Source organism: Microcaecilia unicolor, chromosome 3 (genome assembly GCF_901765095.1).
Source record: "Microcaecilia unicolor chromosome 3, aMicUni1.1, whole genome shotgun sequence".
NCBI lineage: Eukaryota > Metazoa > Chordata > Amphibia > Gymnophiona > Siphonopidae > Microcaecilia > Microcaecilia unicolor.
In genome coordinates, this window is record NC_044033.1 from 49,193,985 (window position 1) to 49,220,015 (window position 26,031).

A 26,031-nucleotide genomic window follows, 5' to 3' on the forward strand; every position below is an offset into this window, starting at 1 on the left:
CTAAGGCGGTACACAGTTTAAAAATTAAACACAATACAAGAAAGGAACTCCATTATTCAGATAGGAAAGAAAAAATACACACACAAAGAGATTCAGACAGTAAGGGGCTTGAGTAGTAGGAATGTGTTAGGAAGGTTGAGGAAGCCACTGGGAAGGAAAGGAAAGGAACTAACCCAGCAGGAACAGGCACTGCATCCTTACACAACATTAAAGGCTTGTATATAAATCCAAGTTTTCGGGATCACTTTGAACTGCTTTAACAATTGCTTTCAGCATAGTGTTAATGGTAATGAATACCAAACATGTGGTGCGATGAAGAAGAAAGCTTATAAGAGTAGCCATATTGGGTCAGACCAATGGTCCATATAGCCCAGTATCCTGTTTTCCAAACAGTGGCCAAGCCAGGTCACAAGTACCTGGCAGAAACCCAATTAGCAGCAACATCTAGTTGACTCCCAAGTCACCTGTTAAGGTCCAGGGAGCACCAGGCGACATAATCAATAACTATTATCAGGACTTTTGAATGGAATAAAACTTTCAAGATACATTTTTAAGAAAACAAGCCCAAATTACAACCAAGAATTCCCCTTTAAAAAATGGCAGATACTGTAAAGCATCTATCATTTGCCTTTTAACACTGACTAAAACACATATACATAGAGAGTACTATTGCTTAATTGTGCATTAATTTTGGATACTAAAGTTGAATGTGCCTTGAAATTAATAGCTACTAGCGACATAGATAGGGCAGAAAATTAAGATATGGCCCCTATAACACCATTTCTCCCAAGGTAGTGAAGGTGGTGGGGGAACTCCCTTTGGAACTCCAGTCAGGGAGAATAATATTGGTGAAGACTACAGAGTATCTGTGGCAAAGTGTGTGTAGACATAGGAGCCAACTTTTCAAAAATGATTGGGGGTATTGAATTTTTTAACAGGTGGTGCATTCCCCCCCCCCCCCCTCCATTCATATCCAGTAATTCTCCTCTCTCCCCTGCCCTCCCCTCCATCCATGTCCAACAAGTCTCATCTCTCCCCTGCCTTCTCGTCCATGTCCAGCGATTTTCCTCTCTCCCCTCCTCTCTCCATGTCCAGTGATTTCTCCTCTCTCCCCTACATGTCCAGTAACTCGCTCCAAACACCACCTGCCCCTTTTCAGACCCCCCCTCCTCCGAGTTCCAGTCCCAACCCCAGCCCAACCTCTTCTCCCACAACAGTCCTCCATCCTTGACTTCCTGCTGCCCAGAATTTAAAACTCATCTTACCTCGGTCCCGGCAGCTGTGAAAGGCGAGCAGGCTCAGCTTCAGCATACCCTTCTCTCTCAGCTCTGGTCCCACCCTTGCGGAAACAGGAAATGAGGGCGGGACCAAAGCTGAGAGGGAAGGGAAGGCTGAAGCCGAGCCTGCTTGCCTTTCACTGATGCCGGGACCCGAGGTAAGAGGAATTTTAAATTATGGGCGGCAGGAAGGAGAGGACGGAGGACTGTTGAGGGAGAAGAGGGAGGAGGCAGGTCGGGCTGGCTGGGGTTGGAACCAGACCAGACGGCGGGTTAAAATATTGGAGGTGCTCAAGCACCCACAGCACCCTCGGAGTTGGCACCTATGTGTATAGATAGTTTCAGGGGTAAAAGTGTGTGTATGGCTTGGGCTTTTTGGTACATTAGGCTGAGGGATACATGCAGAGTATGTAAAGGGGAGAGGTAAGGCAATAGGGATGTGTGTATGTAAGTGTGGGAGTTTGTTTAAAAAACAAAACAAAACAAAGAGAGGTGTTGGGTATGGAGTGTTGGATACATAGAAAGGCTTCTGAAGTGTTGTGCCAGGGAGGGAAGGGGCAATGCAGTGGAGTGGAGGTGTCAGGTCCACAGGGAGGGTTCTGGTGTGGGGAAATATTGCAGGATTTAGGGAACACTTCCCATTTACTTCTTACACCTTTCTGTGGGCCATGTAAAATATTTTATAAGTCTTGGAAATGGGAGCAGCTGAGCTTGGCCTACACTGCACTTACCTCTCTTGATCCCAGTTTTCAAACTGTACCCCATACAAAACACTGCAAAGTGTTTTATTTAAAAAAGTTATAATCTGTACTATCTAAAATCCTAGGTGGGGAAGAAAAGTCTCATACCATAAGACTTCAGCCCACAGCAATCTGAAATAAAGTGCTTAAGTGATTTACTGACTGCCCTGCTCTGCTATATGGTGGAGAATTTAAAGACTGGGTTCAGGAAGCGGTATGGTAGCATGGCTAGAGGTAAGTGCCACACTTGCCTAACAGCACTGACTCCATTCCAAAATTAAACTTGTCAGTCCAGCAGCAAGAAGTCCCCTACCAATGAGCAACCTCAGGCTTTATGCCAGGCTCTCTGAATGGTAGCAATCCCCTGATTGCCTTAATATCAGTTATTGATTAAACTGAAACAGGGGGGTAAATGTTAGGATTGCTTAGGGCATGCCCTCAATATCAGTTATTGTTTAACAGTGGGGTAAATGTTAACCAACTGTGGTGAGCAGTTTGCTGACCACCACCAGTATTATTCCCAGATATTCAATGCCTGGCCATGTTCAGGCTTTGGGACTGAATATTCGGTTTATGCAGCACTGGCTAACACATAGCCAGTTAAGATGATCTTCAGAACTTAATCGGCCATAGGTTGCTGTATACAGATAGGACTGTGTTTTATACAGTCCTATTTATGTGGTTATCTTGGCTGGCCAAGTGCTGACTGTCCACAGAATGCCTCTAAAATAGCCTGTTTTCACTTAGGAGCCAACCACTAATTTTCAGCAGCAATAATCAGTTAATTGCCACTGAAAAATTATCAGAAACCCCCAACAAGCGATTTAACCGTCAGCGGCTGTTTCTAGCCAGTTAAATGGTTTTGAATATCAACTAGTGTATGTTTAAGAAGCTCACCCACTTTTCAACTTTACCTTCTTGGACTGAAAATTCTTGCAGATTTTGGTATTTTCTATACAGAAGGTCTTTGGCTGCCAAATGTACTTCCTCGAAAGCTTCTTCTTGAGGCTAGCATAGCTCTCATTCTCTACCGTGATGGCTTCAGACTCTACATCATCCCCACCATCATTTTCAAACTCTTCTTCTGGCTTCAACTTCTTCTGGGCTGGAAATAAAGTACAGAATAGTTTCTAACAGAGCTAGGATAAAGAGTGTATTTCCCTAGTAATAATTTTATTTAATATGAGGTAAAGTACATTTGAAAACAAACAAAAAAAACCACCACCACCACCAACAACAGTATAGCCTTTCTGCATCATCTGGAAATAGATAACATTACCAGCATAATGGCAACACAATGAAATATAGGAGAAAGGAATGGGTTTATTCACACACACAAACAGATCACATCTGCTTTCTTTCAATATCACCTGCTTACATGACTAAGATGATGGCTGTAGGAACATTACTTGCAGCTTCTCCAAGTCTACAAATGGCTGCCACTTGCTACTTAATTTTCATAGAACACTCAGTTATGTGCTTTGAGATTCAATTCCTCTTTCTAGTTTTCAACAGTCTGATTTTTGCCACATATTTATTTATTGGTATTTATTAACTGCCTTTATGGAGAGATTTACTCAAAGCTGTCTATAGCAGGTATAACTTGATATAGACTTACAATTTTGTTAATTGCATAACAATAGTAAAACGACCAAATATAAACAAAAATGCAATCAAAGAGGTAAACTTGAAGAGAGGCAAACTAAATCCTAAAAGGAAATCTATGATACAAGGTCAGAACTACAAGTACAGAGTACAATCATACAACAAATACATGATGAATGTCAGTGGGGTACAAATGAGACATAGTATGCAACACAGAAGATCATTCATATAATACAAATGTCTGCACAATATGCACATGAAACTCAACAGGCCACATAGAATAGTCATATAACAAATATGATAAACAGGATGTTAGCATGATACAAATTATAAACCCCAATTGGCACACAGAGTATTCAAACAACAGATAAATGCCAGTACAACACAATGAAACACCTTAATAGGCAACCACGAGGGCAAGTGCAGTTGAGACATACAGAACACACAGAAAGATGGCTAGAACAAGTTGCTGGGATAAACAGTTGAGTGGCTGAATTGAAGGAGAACAGGGAGAGGGAAGAACTGCCACAGATGCCAAAGGGAAACAAAAAACATGAAGCAGGCCTCAGGAAATGAACAATCCAATGAAGTGTTGCAGCAAGTTTACTGAAAGATCTCACATGAACTGTATTTCAGCTAACAGTCTGTTTCAAGGTCTATAACAAATAAAAACATACAATTTTACATAAAAAGCGTAAAAAGAAAAATTTAAAAACACAGAAGAGGGCACAAACAGAAATGTACATGTAAAAATATCTCATATAATAAAAATTCTTGGCTACAAAGGTCAGAAGATGTGTCTGTTACTTAAAATATAATTAAAAAAATTAAAATGACAAAATACCCATTGCAGACTGGACATTCAGCATAACTAAGCAGTCCAAATATGCCAACGTGTCATATGCACTTGACAGAATCCGCAACCAGATAAATTGCTCTATCTACAAATACAAAACAAGAAAATGAGTAAACATGAAATGCCAACTGAAGGGGCCAACTAAGTGAGCCTGGAAAAAAGCCCAGGGCTGTTCATTGGTAGGGGCTGCCTCTTGCTGCACCTGACTCCTGGCTCTTCTCTCCCATGGCCCAGTATCTCTCTCTCCTCCTCTGCCGTCCCCTCTGGGATCCAGCATCTCTCCCCGTGCCCTTATGGGTCAGACCTGGGAGCCCCTCAACCCAGAAAGAGATGCGTCAACTAGAGGGGGCTCGAGGATCCCTCAACCAGGAAAGATATCATCAAAACCAACCCTGAGAGTGAAACACTGAGATTAGAACAGAGAAATTTATAGCTATGAGATAGAAGTAACAAAAGAGCAAGGAAATACTTATTTGGCCAAATTATTCAGTTAAATAAACCACCTGCAAAGTTTAAATAATGGTATATTGGCTTTGTATTAGCAGAATAAAATAAAAAGTGAGAGATCAAAAGGCACTGAAGGGACCAGCGAGAAAACCCAGCCACACACAGTACATTATTAAGAACAAATGTCTTACCTGGCGTCAAGCGGTAACCGTTACCTCTGAGCAACTCAACAGTCCATTTCAATAATCCTCCATATTCCCATCCACCAACACTGGTAAAGAATTAAATGGGGGGGGGGGGGGGGGTCATGTGTTGCCATCTAGCTGAGCAGATGACCGTCAGCTCTGCTCCACTCCCGTTATCATAATCAATCTGCTTTTTCTGTATCAGAGTCCCCCAAAACCTCTTCGATAACAGAGTGGATGGCGACTGACAGTGCTCGAGTTTCTCAAGAGTGACGTAAGGCACATGTTTGAATGTGTGGGGTTCGTTATGCCAGATAAAACTCCATGGCCTAACAGGAAACGTACCCAATCTGCGAGTCCTAAAATGGCGGCAGCACAATTTGGTCCTTCCGTGGTGACTCTGCAAGAAGCAGCGGTGCGGGAATTAAGCAGCTTACTGCTGTACTCAATGAACACCTCGCAAAGCTGCAAGCATCTGGGGATAATATAAAAGTAACGATGGAGAGGCAGGATCAGCACCTACAGCAAGCTGAGGACCAGGTGAATTCGGCAGAGGCGAGCATTGCTGTTGTGGAGGCTCAGTACCAAACTCTGCTCCTGTGGGTTGATGACCAAGCGAACAGAGGCAGGAGGAATAATGTGCACATTAAAGGATTGCCCGAGTCCATGAAGGACAGGGAACTGTGGGACTTCATTGAAACCTGGCTCCCTCACCAGCTGGGCCTCGCTCTCCCTATGTCAGCCATGTGGGTGGAACATATGCATCGTATTGGCGCCCTTAGAGAGGGAGAGCAGCGCCAGAGGCTTGTTTTAGCAAAAGTGCTGAATTATGCGGAGAGAGACTTATGCAGTCCTAAAGATCTCATCCGCAGGTGGAGTATAAAGGACCTTCTATTCCAGGATTATTTGCACAGAGTGTCACAGCAACGCAAGCAGATGGGTCAGCATTGTAAATTACTGTTTGCAAAAGGGATGCGCTTTGCGCTCCTGTATCCTGCTAAAGTTCATGTGATTTATGATAACAAAAAAACTCTGTTTTTCACAGAACCCAAGGATCTCCGGGCCTTTGTGGATAAATTATAGGGTTCTTGAACTGAATTCTTGGCTTTTGTGAACCCTCTACCGATTATCCATTGCTGACTATGCATGGTACGTTCCTATGTTCGTGATTGCATACACAGCAGGAGGTGTTTGGACGTTTGGGCTGTGCTATGCCGATCTGCTCTAGCTTTATCCCTAGAGGTGATATGGGTCCTACAGACCCTCTGAACTGACACATGGCTTTGGGGAGTTATAACTTCTATGCATCCAGGAACACCTAACGCGCATGTGTATACGCGTGTGCTGTCTTCTCAACATATGTACACACTGGGGTAAATTTGTAAAAAAAAAAGTCTTTCCAGTGTGTAAAACAGCCTTTACACCTGGAAAAACCTTTATAAAATCCCCTCCCCCCCCCCCCCACACACACACAAGAAATTAGTTTATTCAGGACAAGGAATGGGCATTTTTCAACTATTGCCCTCCATCTTTGGAACCTATTGCCAAGTACTTGCATGACAAGGTTCAAAAGGTAAATCTTGAGTTCTCCGTCAGGTCACCTCCATCTCCCCTTCCCGCACTTCATTCTCAAAACTTTCCTTCAACCCCACCAGCCTTTCTTCCTTTTCTAAAATTACAGAAGAGAAACTGCACATCTTCTTTCCTCCTCCAAACTCAATGCCTGTTCTTCCAATCCCATTCCCACCCATTTACTCAGTTCTACCTCCCCTACTGTCATGTCCTCAATTTATCACTTTCCACTGCAATTGTTCCTAATGTCTTCATATATGCTGTGATTACACCACTCCTGAAAAAAAACATTTATTGGTCCTTACCTGCCCTTCTAAGCATTGTCCCATCTCCCTCCTCCCTTTTTTATCCAAGCTGCTTGAGTGTGCTCTGTAATGCCAGTGTTTTTACTTTGTTTCATACCAAGCAATTCTTGATCAATACAATCTAACTTTTGCCCTTTACATTCTACAGAAACAGCCCTTGCAAAAATCTCCAGTGACCTATTCCTGGCCAGATCCAAGGGCCTTTACTCAAGTCTTCATCCTTCTTGATCTGCCTGATGCTTTTGACACTGTTGATCACCACCAGCTCCTTGATATGCTGTCCTCACTTGGATTTTGGAGTGCTATTAACATAATAACTACAAATCTATCATCCCCATGGTCATCAGAATGTGGAGTACCACAGGGTTCTCCACTCTCCCCAATACTTTTCAACCTTATGATGATCCCCTTGGCCAGACTACTAACCAAACATGGCCTAAATCCTTTCATATATGCTGACGACGCCACAATATATATCCCCTTTAAATCCAATGTATCTGAAATCCACGACAAAATCAATACTGCCATTACCACTCTAACCTCTTGGGCTAAATGCTTTTAAAATGAAATTAAATAAAGAAAAAACGCAGTGCCTGGTTCTCTCTTCCCAATACTCCCCTTACCTTCCGACTACCCTCAACACCCCTGATGTCAAACTCTCCATCTCCGACAACTTAAAGATACTTGGAGTAACGATTGACAGTCATTTATCTTTTGATAACCACGCCAAATTCACCACAAAGAAAATATGTTTAATATGATGTGGATATTGAAACGAGTGAAGTCATACCTCCCATTCAACACTTTCCGGAACCTGATACAGTCCACTATTATTACCCACGCTGACTACTGCAACAGTGTGTTCTTAGGATGCAAAACCCAAATACTGAAGAGACTCCAAACTGCCCAAAACACGGCAGCCAGACTTATTTTTGGCAAATCAAAATTTGAAAGTGCATCACCTCTTCAAGGGAAGCTCCACTGGCTCCCCATCAAAGAAAGAATAAAAATTTCAAGATCAACACAATGACCCACAAGATCTTACACAGAGAATCCCCTGGCTACATGAGTGATTTGATCGACCTCCCTGCCAGAAATAGATGTATTTCTTCACGAACGTATCTCAACCTACACCTTCCCAATTGTAGAGGAATTAAATACAAGACCTACTACGCATCCAGTTTCTCCTCTTTGGGCAGCCAGCTTTGGAATGCTCTACCCAGACCAATCCGTAATTAACGACTACTTGTCCTTTAGAAAAATGCTGAAAGCTCATCTCTTTAAACAAGTCTATCCTAATGTCTCAACCTAATCTTACCAACCTCCACTCCCAATTCTGTTCTGAATTAGATAACGACCCCATCATTGGTTTTACTTACCCCACCTCCCCATTCCCCCTCTACTCATCCCATCCTTCTCTTCTCCATCTCCCCTTTATTTTATCCCTCCTTACCCCTTTACACCCAAATTATACTATCCTATCCTGTCTACCCTCTCTTATACTAATCATACATTATCAAGATCACCTTATCACACACTATCAAGTTCAACTTATAATGTTTTGAAATTTCTATTATATGACTTTGTATTTCAAATTACTATGTAAGCCGCATTGAGCCTGCATTGTGTGGGAAAGCGCAGGGTACAAATGTAATAAATAATAATAATAATAACATCATAAGTATTGCCATACTGGGTCACATAGAAGGCCATTAAGTCCAATATCCTGTTTCCAACATTGGCCAATCCAGGTCACAAGTACCTGGCAAAATACCCAAAAGGAGAAAAACAGATCTTATGCTGCTTATCCCAGGAATAAGCAATGGATTTTCCTAAGCCCATTTTAATAACAGCTTATGCACTTTTCTTATAGGAACTTGTCCAAACATTTTTAAACCTTGCTAAGCTAGCTGCTTTTCTCTGGCAATGAATTCCAGAGTTTAATTACACATTGAGTGAAGAAATATTTTCTCCAATTTGTTTTAAAATGTACTTAGTAGCTTCATTGCATGCACCCTAGTCCTTGTATTTTTTTGAGAAAGTAAACAAGTGAATCACATCTCCCCATTCCACTTCACTCAGTATTTTATAGACCTCTTATCATATCTCCCCTCAGTCGTCTCCCTCTCCAAGCTGAAGAGGCCTAGACTCTTTAGCCTTTCCTCAATGGAAGTTGTTCCATCCCCTTTATCATTTTAATTGCCCTTCTCTATACCTTTTTTTAAATTCTGCTGTATCTTTGAGATGCGGTGACCAAAATTATACAAAATATTCAAGATGCAGTTGCACCATGGGGCAATACAAAGGCATAGCATTCTCATTTTTGTTTTCCATTCCTTTCCTAATAAATCCTAACATTATATTTGCTTTCTTAGCTGCCACTGTACACTGAACAGAGGGTTTCAACGTATCATTAACAATGATACCTAAATCCTTTTCCTGGGCAGTGACTCCTAATGTGGAACCTTGCATCATGTAGCTATAGTTTGGATTCCTCTTCCCTACATGCATCACTTTGCACTTGCTCACATTAAATGTCATTTGCCATTTTGAACCCCAGTCTCGTAAGATACTCTTGCAATTTTTCACAATCCTCTTGTAATTTAACAACTCTGTCTCATCAGCAAATTTAATCACCTCATGGTCCTTTTCAGGAGTATAACCGAGTGAAAAGGAGTTGGAATTGCAGTACTGTAGAAGTCCAAAAATCCGGACTGCTTGGGGATCAGGTCAGTCCAGATTTTTTGATTTTCTGAATTCTCAGGCAGCATTTTTTAAATTCACATTTTAGCATCTCTCTGATGAAAACGGTAACGGAATTCAAAAATGCCTGGGATAAACGTAAAGGAATCCTGTTTGGAAGGAATGAATCCTCAGAAGCTTAGCCGAGATTGGGTGGCAGAGCCGATGGGGGGAGGCGGGGCTGGTGGTTGGGAGGTGGACCTTGTTCTGGGCAGACTTCTACAGTCTGTGCCCTGAAAATGGCGGAAACAAATCAAGGTCAGGTATACACATAAAGTAGCACATATGAGTTTAAATTGTTGGACAGACTAGATGGACCATGCAGGTCCTGTTCTGCCGTCATCTACTATGTTACTATGTTCCCTTTCCAGCGTCTCAATTCCCCTTCCAGCATCTCCAGTGGCCAAAGGGGGGGGCAGTCCCCCATTGCTATGTCTCCCCCCTTCATTCTCTCCCTTCCCACATGGTCGGGCATCTTTTTTCCCACACCCGGCCCTGCCTGCTTGCTCAACAAGGCCCCTCCCTCATGACCATGCCTCCCTTCTTCCTTCCCTACCCTCCCTCCCTGCATGGTCAGGCGTTTTTTTCCCCACACCCAGCTCTACCTGCTTGCTCTCACCTTTTCCTAAAGGCTTCATGCTGCAGCAGCAACCATACTCACAGGCTGGTTCCAGCATTCAACGTGCCTTTCCCCTCTGACCCATCCCGCCCCATTCAGATGCAACTTCTGTTGCCAGAAGGGTGGGATGGATCAGAGGGAAAGGCATGTTGAATGCTGGAGGCAGTAAGACTGCCACTGGCGATGCAGCATGAAGACTTCAGAATAAGGTGAAAGTGAGCAGGCAGGCAGAGATGGGTGTGGGGAAAAGATATGCGACTGAAGGGAGAGAGAGCGAGAAGGAAGGAGGAAGTCATAGTCATGGGGGGGGGGGGGGGCGCTCAGAAAGCAAGCAGGCAGGGCCAGGAAACAGAGAGACACTGAGCCATGTTTGAAGGGGGAAGTGGGAGGGAGTCCAGATTTTTGGGCAATCTGGAACTTGCAATTTCGAGAGGTCCAGATTCTCGGGTGGTCCGAATTTGTAGAATCTGGATTTTTACTATATATGTGCATATTTAATAAAATATCCATGCGAAGGGATCCCCCAGGAGGAGGAGATTATTTAGCAATATGGAACCCGTACTTGTCCAGTCTTAGCCCCAGGGGTAGAAGTCTTATTGTCAACACCTTGTGATCTACGAAAGCGATACCTAATAGGGTAAGAGGGGTTTAGAGGGGTAGGGGATCTGAGGGTAGAGGGGGAAGAGATCAACTGGGAACCACAGGGGGATAAGTGTTGGAAGGGAGGGGGGGGGGGATAAAGAAAGTTTGACAATGGAATGTATTTGTTTGATATAATGGAGGATTATTACATAGTTGACTTGTAGTAGTTTATATAATTTTGTGGGAAAATCTCCTCTGAATTGTCATCAAAAATAATGTAATACAAAGTGTAGGGAAAAGGGGGTAGAAGGGAAGTTAGGAGATAGGGGAAAAAATGTTAAAAAGTGAGGGTTGTTGTTCAGTAAAGTGATGGATTTATACAGCATGATGAGTTTGTGAAAAGTTCAGTGAAATATATTGTTTTGGAATAACATGCTGAAATATCAATAAAAAAAAATGTTTAAACATAAAATATCCATGAACACACATAGAATGAAAGAACGAATGCATAAATTTACACCTTCTTGGGAGTAGGTGTTATGTGTTCCAGTGTTTGGGTACTATAGGGGGTTGCATCTAGGAGCCTACCTTATGTTGCTGTATAAATTGGGCTTAAACTAGGCATCTTTTTTTTTTTTTTTTAACTTCTACCATAGACTGCTGTTATATTACCCTCCCCGACCCCACTATGTCTACACACATATTCTACTTTAAATCATTTTTATTGATGACAACCAGAACAGTATAACAACAAAAAGGAAGATCATCAAAACCCCTCTGCGAAAAACTACACTGGCTCCCAATTAAAGAATGCATTGCCTTCAAAATCTGCACCCTGGTCCACAAAATCATCTACAGAGAAGCCCCAGTTACATGACAGACTTGATCGACTTACCAATTAGAAATACATCCAAATCAACACGAACTTATCTAAATCTGCACTACCCAAGCTGTAAAGGACTCAAATACAAATCAACTTATGCATCTAGTTTTTCCTACATGAGCACACAACTGTGAAACACATTACCAAAAGCCTAGAAAATGACGTACGACCACCTAAACTTCAGGAAAATACTAAAAACTAACCTGTTTAAAGAGGCATACCCTACCGAGCCAACTTAAATGCCTAATCTCTGCAACACAACCAAACTAAAGCACGTAATGGGCATAACACAACTCTTCCGTTCTACGATTCCCTAATGTGGCTGTGCCACATGAACTTTATCTTACCACAACATCACCCTGTATTTATTCACACCAGAGCCTGCAAAGGCCTCTCCGGTACTATGTAAGCCACATTGAGCCTACAAATAGGTGGGAAAAAATGTAACAAACAATTTTATGTAGAGAACTTCCCAAACCCCTCCCCCGAACCCTCCCAACCCCACCCAGAGAACAGTCAATGCTGAAAGCCATAACAACTGGATATGGAAAGAGAGAGTTTCTACATGTGTATTCTAAAATACACCCATATATCACAACTCCATCCCAGCTTCACTCTAACCATGCTGTAAAAGTTAGCACAATCTTGCAGTATATCTATTTTTTTTTTTTTTTTTACACGTGCATACCCATACAGCATTTTATAACTGCCATTTTCTACATGTAAAACATGATTTATACACAGAAAATTATTTAGAAAACGTATCCCCTTAATGGTCTTAACAAGCTGTATGATTCTTTTATCTGGCAGATTATTAGTAAACTAAGATTCTTTTCTAAAGAGTGGAGGAGTAGCCTAGTGGTTAGTGCAGCGGACTTTGATCCTGGGGAACTGAGTTTGATTCCCACTGCAGCTCCTTATGACTCTGGGCAAGTCACTTGACCCTCCATTGCCCCTGGTACAAAAGAAGTACCTGAACATATGTAAACCACTTTGAATGTAGTTGCAAAAACCTCAGAAAGGCGGGATATCAAGTCCCATTTCCCTTTTTATTGAAATAAAGATAATTATATTACCAACAACAGTAGAAAAAGGAACAAACTCCCTAGCAGAACAAAACAACCCCAAGCCCCCACTCCTAACAGCTATACACAACACAGAATAGCTTAAGGTCTGGACTCTTAAAAGAAACTTAAGATTTCAATTATTTGTTATTTTGGAGGTCTTCAGGTTTTTATTTGAATGTGCTATATATTTGTGTTTATTTTGGATTCTATGTATTGTTTCTGTTTCTTGCTTTGAGCATTCACTAGAGAACTCCTCCTCTGAAGTTTATAGAGGAGATGGTGTACTCTATTGGTTCAGGAGTTGGTCTGAATATCTCTGCTATATGAAAAGCTCTATGTACATATGTATATCCAACACCAAATACATATGAATGATTTAAATACCATGACTACCATTTGAGAAATATGTACCTCAATGATGATTATTTAAACAGTATCCTTGTAAGAAAGTAGGTTAGAAATGCTTGTTTCTTAATTTTTTTAGATGTTAGCAATCCGTGATTTTTTGCATTTTTTTTTCAGTAGCTTTCTTCTAGACAACTTACTGATAACTCTGCTCTAACTAGGTTATACAATTACTTATGATTAATGGTGAGCAAACAGGTAACAACCACTATGCATATTACTGGTTGTGCGCACTTAAGATGCAGGATTTACTGTTCAGCAGGTGAAAACAGATGCTTGAACAGTCAATATTTGGATCTTTTCAGTGCAGGTGTTATAATAACAGGTGAATAATAATATTAAATTCCAGGTGAAATCAATGAGCTCTCAAATCAAATAAACTTACTGGACATTCTTATAACAAGTAAAACTAGGGGCATTGTGATCTAGTAGGTGAGCTGTACAATTGCATTTGAGAGACCAGAGTCATTTGCTCAATGGGGTTAACAAATGTAAAAAAAATGCAGCAGAGGTATTGTTTGCTACCCCCATTCCCACACAATAGCTAGTAAAGGTGAGATTCCGGAAGCACATATGCTTGGCAAATAGACTCTAGTCTGTGGCCTCTTACCAAGGACTGATGCTGCAATTGGGTTATAAAAGAAATAGAATGCAAAAATAAAAAGACATGGGAATAAAGACTCATGTGCTTGAAAGGAAATACTTAGTGTTATAGCCCTAGCTTAGGTAGGTCCTAACAGAATGCAAACAGAAAACAAATTAGTAAAACTGTGTTCCATACCTTCTGCTGGTCGAGCTAGACTGAATGATTTTTCAGAAACTGCAGGTTTATAAGCAGATGTCACAGATCTGGTAGACGAAGCTGTTGAGACCAGCTGTGGAGCAGGAACACTATATTTGTGATGAGTATTACCAAGTAACTTAAGTATTTCATCTTCATCTTCCAAGCAGGCTAATAAAGAATAGACAACAGGTTCACATATATCTGCAGCAATCAAAGCCTTTCCATAGAGAAACTCAGCAATGTTCAGACGGCAAGCAAGAGGCAGATTCTCATCAGTAGAGTGAAATGCAATAAGTGGTGCTTGGCATGGGTACTTGTTACCCTCTGGGAATCGAATTTCAAGTTCATACAAACAACATCCGACTTCACTAGCTCGAAGATGAGAGTCATCTTTCAGGTTCAGTGTTTCTTTTGGAACATCATGCCTGAATTTACACCTAGAGCCAAACCTACAGCTTCCTTGAAGAAAAAACCTGCAGGTGTACCTTGGGATCTCTTTACCCAGTTCTTTGGCACTATCCCTCTTGTGGGACTTCCTCAGTTTGTCTGTTAGATATTCAAGCTCCAAGCCAATGGTCCAAACTCTGTTCTGAATTCTTTCAATGAATTTGTCTCCACAAATTGAACTAAGTACAAAGGCTTCTTCTTGCCTGCGTTGAATGCACTCTTCCGTGCTGATACTTGCAGCTGATTCCAAGGTTCTCATCTTTTTCCTGTAGGTTTCTGAAAAGCACTGCTGCAGCAAATACTCCAAAGATGTCCCAACATCACCATCACATATCTTCAGGACAGTTAGGCAACGTTCCTTATCAAAGCCATACCTATAGCAGAGAAAGCAGATCTTTCAACAGCAAATATATTACAGTGCAAGTATCCTCTCTCTCTCATAAACACACTAATATATATATATATATATATATATATATATATATATATATATATATACACACACATAAATGGGCTGCCACCTACACCCTTGCCTTTAATTGTGCACACACACACACACACACACACACATATGGTTCCTCACAGAAGCTAGGACCCAACAGTAGTGAACTGGATTAGACACTGGTTGACTGTCAGGTGAGATGGTGGTATATGGAATTCACTTGGCGAAAAGAAAGATGAGTGGTGGACTGCCTCAGGGATTGGTACTGGGAATGTTTCTATTCAACATATTTGTGAGTGACACTGCTTAAGGGTTAGAAGGAAAATTTTACTTTTTTGCTGATGACTGAAAGATTTGACAGGATAGACACCCCAGAGGAACTGGACAGCATAAAAAGTGATCTACAAAAATTAAAAGAATGGTCTAATGTTTACGAGTTAAAATTTAATGTGAAGAAATACAGAGTGATGCATTAGGGATGTAGAAATTTATAGGAGCTATATGTGATATAGGATGAGTATGGACCAGGAGAGGGACCTTGGGGTGACAGTCTCAAGTATTTCAAGATGGCAAAATAATGTGATAATGCAGAAGAATGCTAGGCTGCATAGAGAGAAGCATAACCAGCAGAAGGAGGTGAAAACGCCCCTGTACAGGTCATTGTTGAGGTCCCACTTGGAGTACTGTGTTCAGTTTTGGCATCAGGATCTTGCTAATAACATAAAAAGACTTGAAGAGGTTAAGAGAAAGGTAAGAAAGGTGGTATGGTGATTGTGTCAAATGACAGAGAAGAGCAGGGGCAGATGCCTCAGGCGGCACTTTTCAGGGAATGGCATCTTGCTGCCGGCCTGCTTGCTTGCCAGCTACTCTATGAGTAGTTCTCCCCAGAATCTGTGCTTCTATTCCCCCCCATCCCTGTTCATGCTCTGGCATCGCTCCTCCTCCCTCCCCCAAATCTATCTTCACTTGTGTTCTGGGAGTCACCGGTGGCAACAGCAATTCATATAACACTGTCCTGTCGCCATCCCTGGTGTCTTCTATTAAGTCCCACCCTTTCTGACAGGGGCATGGGCAACCAGGAATCGTATATTTCGACTTCACTGCTAGACCACCAGGAACAGCTTACAAGTGGTGATGGTAGAGGCAATTGGGGGGGGGGGAGGGCAAGGATGTGCAGCTGCTACTATTTAGGTAGGTGGGTGGGTGAGTGTGGGAGAAGGCACTTTGGGAGGGAGGGAGAGAGGCAGGCAGGCAGGCAGGCAGGCATTTGGCAGTGATACCCCGATGTGTCCAATTCTCATTTACCCTTCCTTTTGCTTGAATGGGGAAGGGAAAGAAAAAGGAAAGACCTGGACTGGAGTGTTGAGTATTCCAAATGTGACTGGTCAAATGGAAAAACACCTTATATTTGCTCACACTAGGGCTCTGGAAGCTATTCAGTGCCACTCAATCTGGAGCCTCCCTGAGGCATTCTAATGCTAGGATCACTCTCTGGTGATTCTAGCCCTCCAGACCTAAAATTTGTTTACCAGGATAGGAGAAGAGGATGGATATTTATTTATTTGGATTTTGCTCACACCTTTTTTAGTAGTAGCTCAAGGTGAGTTACATTCAGGTACACTAGGTATTTCCTTGTCCCTGGAGGGCTCACAATCTAATTATGTAACTGAGGCAATGGAATGTTAAGTCCAGCAATTCTCCTCTGCCCTCCCATCCATGTCCAGTGACTCGCCCCAGCCCCCACCTGCCCCCCTTTTCAGCCCATGAGTTCCAGTTCCAACCCCATCTGCCCACCCTCTTCTCCCACAACATCCCCCTTTTCGTTCCTGCCGCCCTGCATTTAAATCTTTTATTTTACCTCAAATCGCAGCGGCGGCGGCCGTGAAACCTGCAGGCTCACCTCCAGCCTTCCTCTGATGTAATTTCCTGTTTCAGCAAGGGCGGGACACAGAGGGAAAGAAAGGCTGGAGGCGAGCCTGCTGCTTTCACTGCCGCCGCCACGACTTGAGGTAAAATAAAAGATTTAAACGCAGGGCAGCAGGAAGAAAAGGAGGGTTACCGGGAAGCTGAGGGTGGGCAGGTGAGGACCGAGAGCTGTCTGCAGCTGGGCTGGAACTGTGAACTGCCCGGTGGCGGTAAGCATGGCTTGTGGTGCCCTCCAGAGGTTGGCACCCCCCTACCATGCTTACCGGGTTGCGCCGGTCCTGAGCTTTCAGAACAGTGGAACAGGGATCTGGGAACAGAATAAGACCATCCGTACTATATGGAATTGTTCCAAGTACTCTTTGATTTGGTTAAGTCAACAGGCCTCCAGGAGACTCAGTTCAAAATTATACACAAGAGTCTTTCTTTCTAGAGTTCGGGAAGCTCATTTTGGGCTATGGACAGATGCCTCCTATGTGAGGTGCAAAACCCATTTGGGAACTTTAATCCATTCTTTTTTGGAGTGTTCTGATCTTGGATTGTGGAAAAAGGCATTAGCCATATTGGAACGGGCGACAACCCCTAAAGGTCACATGGGATTATGAAATCTTGCTGTTGGGAGCACAGGAGGGCTTGATTGCTCAGAGGGTTTATAGTACAAAAAATTATTTTACATTTCCTTCCTCTTATTGAAAAAAATATTGCAATTCTGGGCCTCAGCAAAAGAACCAGCTTTGGCCTGCTGGAGAAGAAAGATGAAGGAAATGGCCTGCTTTGAAATTGCTACGTATCATAAGCACCGCAAACCTGAATATAAATGTTATGTAGAAATCTGGAGAACATACCAAGAGCAATGCTCTATACTAGAATAAGAGGTGTTGGTTCTGCTGGGGAGGGGGTGGGGGGTAAGTGCTTGTATGTGGCAGTGAATTCTAGTTGGTATGTACATTTCTAGCATGTCTGATTTTTTTCAATTAAGTATAAAAATCATATTGGCTGGGAGTTGATGAGAATTACTTTATGCTGGGCTATGCGCATTACAATTTTATAATGTTCATTGTGTACCACTGGTAACGAATTGGGATTTCCCATCTCAGTCCTTGAGGAGGAGTTATATTTATATCTATATTTATTTATATTTACAGTGATATTACTTCACACTGTGTATGCTATATTTTCTTTTTATGCTGTGAATTATGAGAAAGTTTTCCGTCATCTCTGGACCAATGTTATAAATTAAAAAAATAAAAATAAAATAAAATGATATCCACAGCAATGATCAATCTTATTTCATGTTCCTATATTTTAATTTATTATTTTATTTGTTACATTTGTATCCCACATTTTCCCAGGCTCAATGTGGCTTACATAGTACCGTAAGGTGACAGCACTGGATCTACCATACATACAAACTTCTTATGTGTATATACTGTACATAACCTGGTTGGGTCACACTTATCACTCAAATCAAGACATTCTGGCCTATCCTAATGTTCAGTGGAAGTGCTGGGCCAATACCAAATTAGATCTTCTGCCCTATGTTTTCTGGGGCTGGGAATGTTGTGGAAGTAATGTTTATAGTCCACTGAGGGGAGAAGCCAACAAATGCAGATTCCAGAAGGAGCCTTGGTGCAAGGCCCCCAAGTCAAGGACTCACTGCAACAAATGGGTTGAGCTGGGAAGGAATATAAAATAGGAGAAATCTCTGGGAGCTGAGCATGAAGACTCATGTCATAGCTCAAAAGTGGGACTGACTTTAATTAAGCTGAAAGCTCAAAAAGAAGCAAAACGAAACAAATGGGCTAATAACAAAAAATATGAAGACTTTCCTATTCAAACACTGCCACTTAACATGCCCCCTGATTTACCCAAAAGATGAACTCTCCAAATCAACATCTTAAATTCCCAGCAACTTAGTCTCACAGCAAGACTTTCTAGTCCCATTTAGCAGCAAGGCATCCCTGGTCCCTGTGACCCACCCTCCTCATCTCTTGTGACCACATAAAGGGGAAAGGTTTAGAAGCATTACCCCATAGTTGTTTACATCATCATTACTGGCTTTGAAAAAAAATTCACCTGGACAGTTTCCCTACAGCAAATGGGGAAATTTCAGCTTCTGGCATGACACGCTCTGGAGACTCCGATGATGCGTTCTCCATGACATCTGAAACATCTGCATGGGTAGACCAGTACTGCTCATCGCAGCGGTAATCTAGTTCATCATATTCCTCATTTTCTTCTGATCCAGCCTCTCTAAGAACAAAACACAATCTAATCTGAAAATTGATTTCCCTACATACTAAATTAATGAAACAAAAAAACAAACAACCTCTCCCTCCCAAGAGATTTTTTTTTAAGCATTGAAGACTATTGGGGGAGGGGGCTTGGTTTACCCTACTCCAGAATCATATCTTGGTTGTATCTCTCAAGTCTCTCTTTGATTACACTTACCAGTACTTGACTGTTATTTTGAATTACCCCACAGCAAAGCTTGCAACTATGTGAGAGAACCAAAATACCAAGAATCATCCAGATTGTCCTTTCTATTTGCAGGCTTTATACTCTCACAAGCGGGCAACGCTGACCTTCATCATCTAGTCCAGAATTTACCAAAGTCTAATGTGAGCTTTGTGGAGAGTGAGACACGTTCCACTGAGCATGCGCGAGTGCCTTCCCGCCTGCCATGAGAACGCGGTCTCCTCAGTTGGAAAATAAAAGTAACAAACCTAGGCAAAAATCACTAAAACTTAAAGGAAAAATAAAAGGACAGAGGTTCCACAACAAGAACACAATTAAGGAAGAAAAAATAAATAAATGAAAAAAATAGCTGAACGGCACAAAAAAAGCTCTCTGGGACTGAGCAAAGTGAGGAGACGGTAAAAAAAAAAAAAGCCCTCTCATCGCAGTAGAAAAAGAACTGAGACTGTGTTCGAAGCAGGCAGGAAGGCACTTGTGAATGCAGAGTGGAGCGTGTCTCAAAAAACTCTCATTAGACTTTGGTAAATTCCAGACTGGGCAACACGGGTCAGTGTCACATAAGCCTGTTTGTCCTCGGAGAAGAGCATATTTCAAGAGAATCAGGGTAAAAAAAATTATTTGAAAAGGAATTTCCAATGCTGTTCTTCAAATCATTAACCATGGGTTCAACCCTTCTCAGCAAAAGGTTGGCATCATGAATTTAGCACAGGCTTTTTATGTGGCAAAGTATCACATAACTGCTTAAGTGAAAAAACCATTTCTGTCAGAGCATTTTAATTATACTTCAAATTATTTGTCTAGGACATTATTTACTTGACCTTTGTTTACTGGAAAAAGGACCTAAGCAAGACTAAGAGGTATGAGGGGGGGGGGGGGGGGGAGTGTTTTGATATACTTAGAAGTTCAGTTAAGTTGTGTTGGAAAAAAAATTACGTTCTATAAGTAGTTAAAGGATTCCATAACTTATTCAGGGAATCCAGACCAAAGTTATTGGTAGCTTAACAAATCACCTCTGCAGCAACACTGAACGAATATATGCTTTTGATCTAAACAAGTCAAGCAGCAGAAGAGATCCACCAGGTAACCAGGTGCAAAAGCAGCCAGATTTATGGCTTAAATTACTGCACAGGTATTTATTTGCGATGGCAACCTATAGCGGATGTAAAAGAAAAAAAAAAAAAAAGCCCTTTCAGCCATCACAACCAATATCCCTCTCCTTCACAGGTCACTGCTGCCCTTACTTTGCTCCAATGGTTCCACCCTGCTCCCAGCATTCCTATTCCTCCCAAAAGTCTCTCTCTTTTGCATGGCACAGAGAGTAGCAGCAACATTCCCTACCTGAAATGGTACACCAGCTTACATTCAGTCCCAGTAGCAGCCCTCATTTCCTTCCATCATATGGATTTCAAGTTCAACAGAAAATCATTTTGGAGTAAATGGGGCTTCTAGTAGGCAGGTTGTGGCTGGGTGCAATACAGTCTGGTGTAGATCAAGGAGAGAGAAGAGAAAGCAGGGATGGAGGGTACAGCTCCAACATTTGAAACTACTACAGTGGCAATCTGGAATCGTCTCCTGCACATTTTTGGGAACTAAGTAGCCAATGTTCAAATCAAAGAGCATCAGCAACAATTGCTGCCACATCATCCAGCAGTTCTGTCAACAATATCCTAAAAAAATGCAGCTTTACACATCAATATTCCTCTGCCAACCGATACTGGATCACATAATTAAATTAATGAAGGACTTTGATCCTAGGGAACTGGGTTCGATTCCCACTTGTGACTCTGGGAAAGTCACTTAACCCTCCATTGCCCCAGGTACAAATAAGTACCTGTATATACTATGTAAACCGCTTTGAATGTAGTTGCAAAAACCACAGAAAGGCGGTATAACAAGTCCCACTCCCTTTCCCCTTAAATAAACTCACTCTGTCGCAGCCTCCAGCTCTTGTCCTTGAAGTTCTCTGAGAAGCTCTTTCACTCCTTCCTGATTCTCAGAAGTCATGTATATAGTTTGCAGAGGCATACTAGTTTCACGGATACGTCTGGGTTGTTTGTCTCGTTTGCTACCAAAGCTCGATCTAAGTCAAAAAAAGAAAAAAAAAAAAACTATACAGGATAAACATCCAGCAGAATGTACACTTGTAAATTAAACCACAGTCCAATTTATGAAATACTTAAAATATTAAGGGAAAAATAAAAATAATGGAGAAATTAGATCTTACCTGCTAATTTGCTTTCCTTTAGTCCCTCCGGACCGGACCAGTATTTTCTCAGTCTCCACCTGCTGGAAGGCGAGTACAACCCATCAGTCCAATCCTGGTCCGGTCCGGTGGGACGCTAAGGAAATAGAATTTTTTGAATGCGATTCTTTCAGGCTTAGTCTGCTTGCTAAGATGTACATGGGAGGATACATTTTATAACAAGGTGCCTTAGGCTGCGAGGGCACATATTTTGTACCTATTTCATAAAGGCCAATCAAAAAATGTCTCCTTCTATATACTTTAAACAGCAACAAGAAACATTTTTTTAAATAAATTATTGAACCTTCATAAATGAGAGAACACTAGTGGCACTGAGAATTACAACATATCTTTGCCATTTTATATAATCATCAGTCCTAGTCATCACATCAATCTTGTTTTATAAAATATATTTTTTTAAATCATAAATTTAGAATTGTCATTTAATTTTTAAACTCTTTATATAAATTCAGGGACAGATGTGCAAAACTTTGAAACAAGCATCGGTGAGCTAGTTTTCTAAGCTCTTCTGGTGGAATGGGTTCTGCGCTGATGTCTTTATCAAGGAGTTCCGAGTATTGGACCACCAGTAATTTGGAGAAGAAACAATAGATTCCCCATCTGCCTGGAGGACACAAAACTCAAGAGGCAAAACATCTTATCTTACTATTCCCACACGAATACCTGCATACCACCAGCAAGTAACCCCCACAACTAATAGACCACTACTTGGAAATATGGGCCCAGTAAATGCCAGATCCGCCAAGAAAAAAATGTCCTATGATCCATGTCGTCATTAGTGAATACCAGCTAGACATCCTGGGAATAACTGAGACATGGCTGGGCGAAAGTGAAGGAGTCCCACTGGCTGAACTATGTCCCACAGGATTCACTATCCTGCACTAATTAAGACAAGAGAAGCAGAGCGAAGGAGTAACAGTACTGATTCGAGAGACAATCAAACTGCGCAGAATCTCCATCCTCCACCTGTCTGAGTCAGAATGCCTCCTAATCCAGCTGGGAGATAAGGAACAAATGTGGCTGCTAGTAGTCTAAGGAACATCTCGAACAGGAGCAGCCCAACGGTGGACATACAATTTACAGACCATTAGTCCCCGTGGATTAAATGAAAACATTGAGTGGAACTCTATGATTTAACATTATATCTATTTATGTGATCTTATGAGTACTAGTTAAAAAGCTGCTCTTTTACTTCAATTTTTCTCTGCTGTCATCTTAATAAGTATTAACATCACAGGTTGTTTCAATTGACGGAGTATGTTTAAATTTGCAGTGACGTCATCAGATCTACTGCCGGTCTTTAGTCACATGGAAGGCACCTTTATAAAGCTGCGACAGTGCATTTAGTGAAAATTGCAATTATGGTGCAGTCAAGAGTACATGGCTGGTACGGAAGCGTTGGATGGCTTTAACCCAAGTCCCTGAGGAAATCTTTGAAACCCGCGGAGTCGGGCATCTCCAGGGGAAGCTGTTTGGGCAGTCACAGTGCGAGCTGAGCATCTGAAAAACACACTCTTAAAAACGTTTAAAGATAAGTTCACGTTTTTTTCTAATTTTTTGCACTATATTATGTTATAGCACTTTTGATACAGGCAAACATGGGTGGGATATACATAAAGGAATCCTGTGCAGAAAGAATGGATCCTCAGGAGCTTAGCCGAAATTGGGTGGCGGAGCCGGTGGGGGGAAGAGGGGTTGGTGGTTGGGAGGTGAGGATAGTGGTGGGCAGACTTATACGGTCTGTGCCAGAGCCAGTGGTGGGAGGCGGGACTGGTGGCTGGGGAATAGTGCTGGGCAGACTTATACGGTCTGTGCCAGAGCCAGTGGTGGGAGGCGGGACTGGTGGCTGGGAGGCGGGGAATAGTGCTGGGCAGACTTATACGGTCTGTGCCAGAGCCAGTGGTGGGAGGCGGGGCTGGTGGTTGGGAGGAGGGGATAGTGCTGGGCAGACTTATAAGGTCTGTGCCCTGAAAAAGACTACTACTACTACTTAACATTTCTAAAGCGCTACTAGGGTTACGCAGCGCTGTACAATTTAACATAAAAGGACAGGCCCTGCTCAAAGAGCTTACAATCTAAAGGACAAGTGAGTAGACAATACGATAGGGGCAGTCAAATTGGGGCAGTCTGGATATCCTGAAGGTAAGAGTTAGGTGCCGACAGGTACAAATCAAGGTAAGGTATACACATATGAGTTTATCTTGTTGGGCAGACTGGATGGACCATGCAGGTCTTTTTCTGCCATCATCTACTATGTAATAGCACTTACACTTCTGTATAAGAGTGGCCCTATGAAAGATGTGCTATGCCACTCGGCAAACAAACGATATTGCCTTAAAATGAGTGGAGATTTCTGAGGGCACTCTTTGAAAATATTGAGATATACAAAGAAATAACATAAGTATTACTGTATAAGTATACAAAAGTCTTTTTGACATATTGCTGTTAGCCTGAGTTGTTTTTCATACAGCAGTTAATATCTTTGGTTTTCAGTAGTATACTTTATTTTTTTACCAAGGATTGTGGGATTTGCTTTTGCATATATCTAGTTTTTGAAAAAGAAGCAAGACACCGAAAAAAGGAAGGGATAAACCCGGCTGGTAAAGGCATAAAAACGACCAGATGACAACAGAGAAGAAAGGAAACTGGGCAAAATAAACTCAGAAATAAAGGAAAAAAAAAAAAAAAAAAAAAAAAAAGAGGGGGGCATCCACAACGAGAACACAAAAAAAAAAAAAAAGGATGAGAAACAAACAAACAAAAAACATCCTCTCCTCACCGCCGTAGAAATAGAACCGAGGAGACGGCGCTCTTGTGGTGGGTGGGAAGGGACTCACCCACGAACGGTGGAGCATGTCTCGCAATCCACAAAGCTCTACTTTACCTAGTCCTGACCCAGGCAATGCGGGTTGGCATCACCCACTTGTGAGAATAAATAGGCCTGTTTGTCCTCAGAGAAATACCTACTATACCTGAAATATAAGACACTCTGAGCTATAATGAAAAAGGTGTGAGCTAACCCCAAAATTGCAGCCCACCCCATACAATATTAGTACTCATTCCTCTTCTTTGTCTTAAGCGGAATTTAAAATAAAATATAAAATTACAGCACATCAAAAGTTACAATGTTCATTATTTATTGTAGAAGGAGTCTGAGGGATAAAATCTAGATAAAACCAGCATTTCCATTATATTTCTGGGGATGACTGTTTGCTACATACACTCTTCGTAAAATATGACCTAAAAGGAGCATGTTGTAATACTTTTCTTTTAATTTTATGGTTTCACATCAAAACTGTTTGGTCCAACATAAATATTCCAACGTTAGGAAAGTATTATGAAACTCCTTTACTTAAGCTTAAAGGCCCAACTTAAAAGCATCGACCCACAGCAAAGAATATATACAAAGCACTTTCATCACCAAGCCTTAAGGCAGCCAAGACTTCCTTTCGTTCCACTTTACAGCCAGCATTATGGATCTGTATGTGCCAACATATCAATATGATTTGGGGGGACTTGTTGAATAAAATATAAACATCACAACTTTCCATGTATTCTCTTTCCCAAACCCTGTTCTAGAGAAATGCCTTCATTTTACAACTTTGCATTACCCTTCACTACCAATTATAATGTTCTAGTACATATTGTGTTGTCATTGCAAGTAGTATACCATGCCATACTCTGTATTGTTTGAATATGTTTACTGCTCTAATTGCCTCCTGCTCATGTTTGATCTATTCTTACTGTACGCCACCTTGAGTGAATTCCTTCAAAAAGGCGGTAAATAAATCATAATAAATACATAAATGTCCTGAAACCCAAATTATCATTTCTGAAGGTAGGTACACTTTCAGCTACACTTATGCTAAATATATATTTTTTTACCCACGATTCCAGTAGATATATGACAATAACCTGAATGAGGTTTGTGGTTTGTTAGAGAAGTAAATGTCATCTCCATCATCCCAAGCCTTGTTTAAACCTTTTTTGCTTCCAGCACCACCACCACCACCTCCTCCTCCTCCTCCTCCTCCTCCTCGAGGTCTACTCGGTCGTCCTCTTCCTCCTCCTCTGCCTCTGCCTCTTTTCCCATCTCCCTTGTTTGGTTTTCCTTTTCTCCTCCCTGGATCATTCATTATCAACTGCTACAAATAAAAATAGAAACAATATTATAAAATTCTGTATCACATTACAATGATTAAGCATACACATTTCGTATTTTTTTACGTTATGTCAATTACATTCTACAGTTTTCATTCTTCACCATACTTCTTGCATGTTATTTTTCCTGTTCTTTTTAGGAAAATTATCATCATGATTTCCATAACACATACAAGATGTAGGCAGTGCTTTACAAAGAAAGCAAAACAGATAGACAGTCTTTACTCATTAGAGATTGTTATAGTCAG

At 41.6% G+C, this 26,031-nt stretch overlaps 1 protein-coding gene across 1 annotated transcript in view; it reads right to left on the reverse strand.

Moving 5' to 3' along the window:
- DHX57 (DExH-box helicase 57) overlaps nucleotides 1-25,763 on the reverse strand; it is a 179,218-nt gene extending 153,455 nt beyond the window's left edge. Inside the window, exons 1-5 of the mRNA XM_030195898.1 lie at nucleotides 25,538-25,763; nucleotides 21,287-21,439; nucleotides 18,958-19,134; nucleotides 14,067-14,890; nucleotides 2,932-3,122 (exon numbers count right to left, since the gene is read on the reverse strand). Of these exons, the coding sequence (XP_030051758.1) occupies nucleotides 2,932-3,122; nucleotides 14,067-14,890; nucleotides 18,958-19,134; nucleotides 21,287-21,439; nucleotides 25,538-25,758 (1,566 nt within the window). The 5' untranslated portion in view covers nucleotides 25,759-25,763. The remainder of the gene's footprint in view (nucleotides 1-2,931; nucleotides 3,123-14,066; nucleotides 14,891-18,957; nucleotides 19,135-21,286; nucleotides 21,440-25,537) is intronic.
- Nucleotides 25,764-26,031: the final 268 nt, after the last annotated feature.